General features: G+C 65.4%; 1 protein-coding gene across 2 annotated transcripts; it reads right to left on the bottom strand.

The window, feature by feature from the left end:
* Positions 1–56: 56 nt before the first annotated feature.
* On the bottom strand, positions 57–1,507 carry LOC118159019 (G protein-activated inward rectifier potassium channel 3-like). 2 transcript variants are annotated; one of them, XM_035313665.1, is made up of 2 exons: positions 534–1,507; positions 57–413 (listed from the first exon to the last, which is right to left on the bottom strand). In XM_035313665.1, exons 1-2 carry the CDS (start codon positions 1,426–1,428, stop codon positions 331–333), a joined length of 978 nt encoding a protein of 325 aa, XP_035169556.1. In that variant the 5' UTR covers positions 1,429–1,507; the 3' UTR covers positions 57–330. The 2 variants fall into 2 exon arrangements, with proteins under 2 accessions (XP_035169556.1, XP_035169557.1); XM_035313666.1 differs by having other exon boundaries at positions 59–330; positions 534–1,506.
* Between the last annotated feature and the right edge of the window lie 672 nt (positions 1,508–2,179).

The raw sequence follows: 2,179 nt of genomic DNA, 5'->3' as shown, positions 1-2,179 counted from the left end.
CCCATGGAGGTGAGGTGTCCTCACGGAGAAGTCCCCATGCACATGATAGGTCCCGATGGAGGTGTCCCCATGGAGGTGATGTAGGTGAGGTGTCCTCATGGAGATGTCCCCATGCACATGACGTGTCCCCATGGAGGTGTCCCCATGGAGGTGCCCTCATGGAGGTGTCCCTGTGGAAATGAAGCGGCCGCATGGAGATGTCCTTGTGGAGATGAGATGTCCCCATGGAGGTGTCCCCCTGGAGGTGAGGTGTCCACATGAAGATGTCCCCATGGAAGTGGTGTCCTCATAGAGATGTCCCCATGGATGTGAGCTGCCCCATGGAGGTATCTACATGGAGATGTCCCCATGGAGGTGGTGGTCCCACAGAGATGTCCTCATGGACACAAGGTGTCCCCATGGAGGTGACGTGTCTGCATGAAGATGTCCCCATGGAAGTCGCGGCCCCGTAGAGACATCCCCATGGACACGAGGTGTCCCCACAGCTGTTAGGTGCCACCACGTGCGTCCCGCCCCCCTGGCAGCCCCGTTACCTGTGGCCTCCACCATGCCCTCGAGGATGACGACGATCTCAAAATCGTCCTTCTCCAGCTGGTGCCGCGAGACGTCCCAGAAGGGGCTGCGCTCGTCGATCTCGTGGCTGATGATGAGGGGCGAGACGAGGAAGAGGCGGTCGTCGCCCGTCTCGAAGCCCACGCTCAGGTCGGTCTGGTCCAGGGGGATGAACTCGCCCTCCTGCGTCTGCTTGGACTTGATGAGCTTGGCGCGGATGGAGGCCTCCACGATGTGCGAGTCCCGCAGGTCGCCCACGCGAAACATCAGGCAGAGGCGGTCGTCCCGCAGCGACACCACGGCGTGCGAGGAGAAGACCAAGGTCTCGGCGCGCTTGTTGGGCTGCGAGATCTTCACGAACATGCAGCCCACCATGAAGGCGTTGACCATGGAGCCCAGGATGGCCTGGAGCAGCAGCAGCACGATGCCCTCGGGACACTTGTCGGTGATGACGCGGTGGCCGTAGCCGATGGTGGTCTCCGTCTCGATGGAGAAGAGGAAGGCGGAGACGAAGCCGTTGAGGTTGTTGACGCAGGGCGTCCACGCGTGGTCCTCCAGGTGGTCCAGGTCGCCGCGGCAGTAGGCGATGAACCACCAGATGAGGCCGAAGAAGAGCCAGGTGACGGCGTAGGCCAGGATGAAGACGAGGAGGCTGAAGCGCCACTTGAGGTCCACCAGGGTGGTGAAGATGTCGGTGAGGTAGCGGTAGGTCTCGCGCACGTTCCCGTGCTGCACGTTGCACTTGCCGTCCTTCTCCACGTAGCGCTGACGCTTGCGGGCCCCGGCCCCCCGGCGCCGGGGGGGGGCTGGGGGGGCCTTGGCCTCACCGGGCCCCCCCTCGGGCACCCCGCAGAAGGCGGCGTTGTCCTGAGCCATCGCCCTCAGCGCCTGCGGGAGGGAGCGGGTGGTGGCGCCCGACTGGGAGCACTGGGAGGCACTGGGAGGGGCAGGTGCGGGGGGGGGGGGGGGCCCGGGGGGGGGGGGGGGGGGGGGGGCGCGGGCCCGGGGGGGGGGGGGTGAGGGCACGCGCGTGTGTGTGTGTGCACACGCGTGGACACACGTGTACATGACGCAGGCACTCACCTAACACGAAGTATGCACGTATGTGCAAGCGTGTGCACATGTGCGCGCACCGGTATCCAGCTGCTTGCAGGTGCACACGCGTGCACACGCGTGTAAACACATGCACACACGTGCACACGCATGTAAACACCGGTGTGCAGACGCACGCATCTACAAACACATGCACACGGAGGCACACACGCGCACACGCATGCAAACACATGCACACGGAGGCACACGTGTGCACGCACACACACAGCAGCCGATACCGGCACGCCAGCACCCAGGGCTGTGCACACACGCGTGTTTGCCCAGGGGTGGGGCGCACGCACACACGTGCAGCCCGGGGGGGGGGGGGGGGGGGGGGGGGGGCTCGTTGCACGCTGCCATGCACCGGAGCGTGTGTGCACCAATCCTGCGCACGCACTGGAGCGGTGCCAGCGCACGCACACGGCGCTGGGCGATGCACACGCGATGCACACGCACACGGAGATGAGCACACATGCACATGCATGTGTACACCCCCCCCCCCAAGCCTATCTTTGCCCCCCCCCCCCCCCCCCCC

Source organism: Oxyura jamaicensis, unplaced genomic scaffold (assembly GCF_011077185.1).
Source record: "Oxyura jamaicensis isolate SHBP4307 breed ruddy duck unplaced genomic scaffold, BPBGC_Ojam_1.0 oxyUn_random_OJ65187, whole genome shotgun sequence".
NCBI classification, from domain to species: domain Eukaryota; kingdom Metazoa; phylum Chordata; class Aves; order Anseriformes; family Anatidae; genus Oxyura; species Oxyura jamaicensis.
Note: the sequence above shows the minus strand (reverse complement) of the source record. Positions and strands in the feature narration are given on the sequence as shown.

Coding starts and splice junctions, on each gene's coding strand:
- LOC118159019 (XM_035313665.1), bottom strand. CDS start 1,428: ATGGCTCAGGACAACGCCGCCTTCTGCGGGGTGCCCGAGGGGGGGCCC. Junction 414..533: donor GGGCATGGTGGAGGCCACAG/GTAACGGGGCTG, acceptor ATCTTCATGCAG/ACACGTCACCTCCATGGGGA.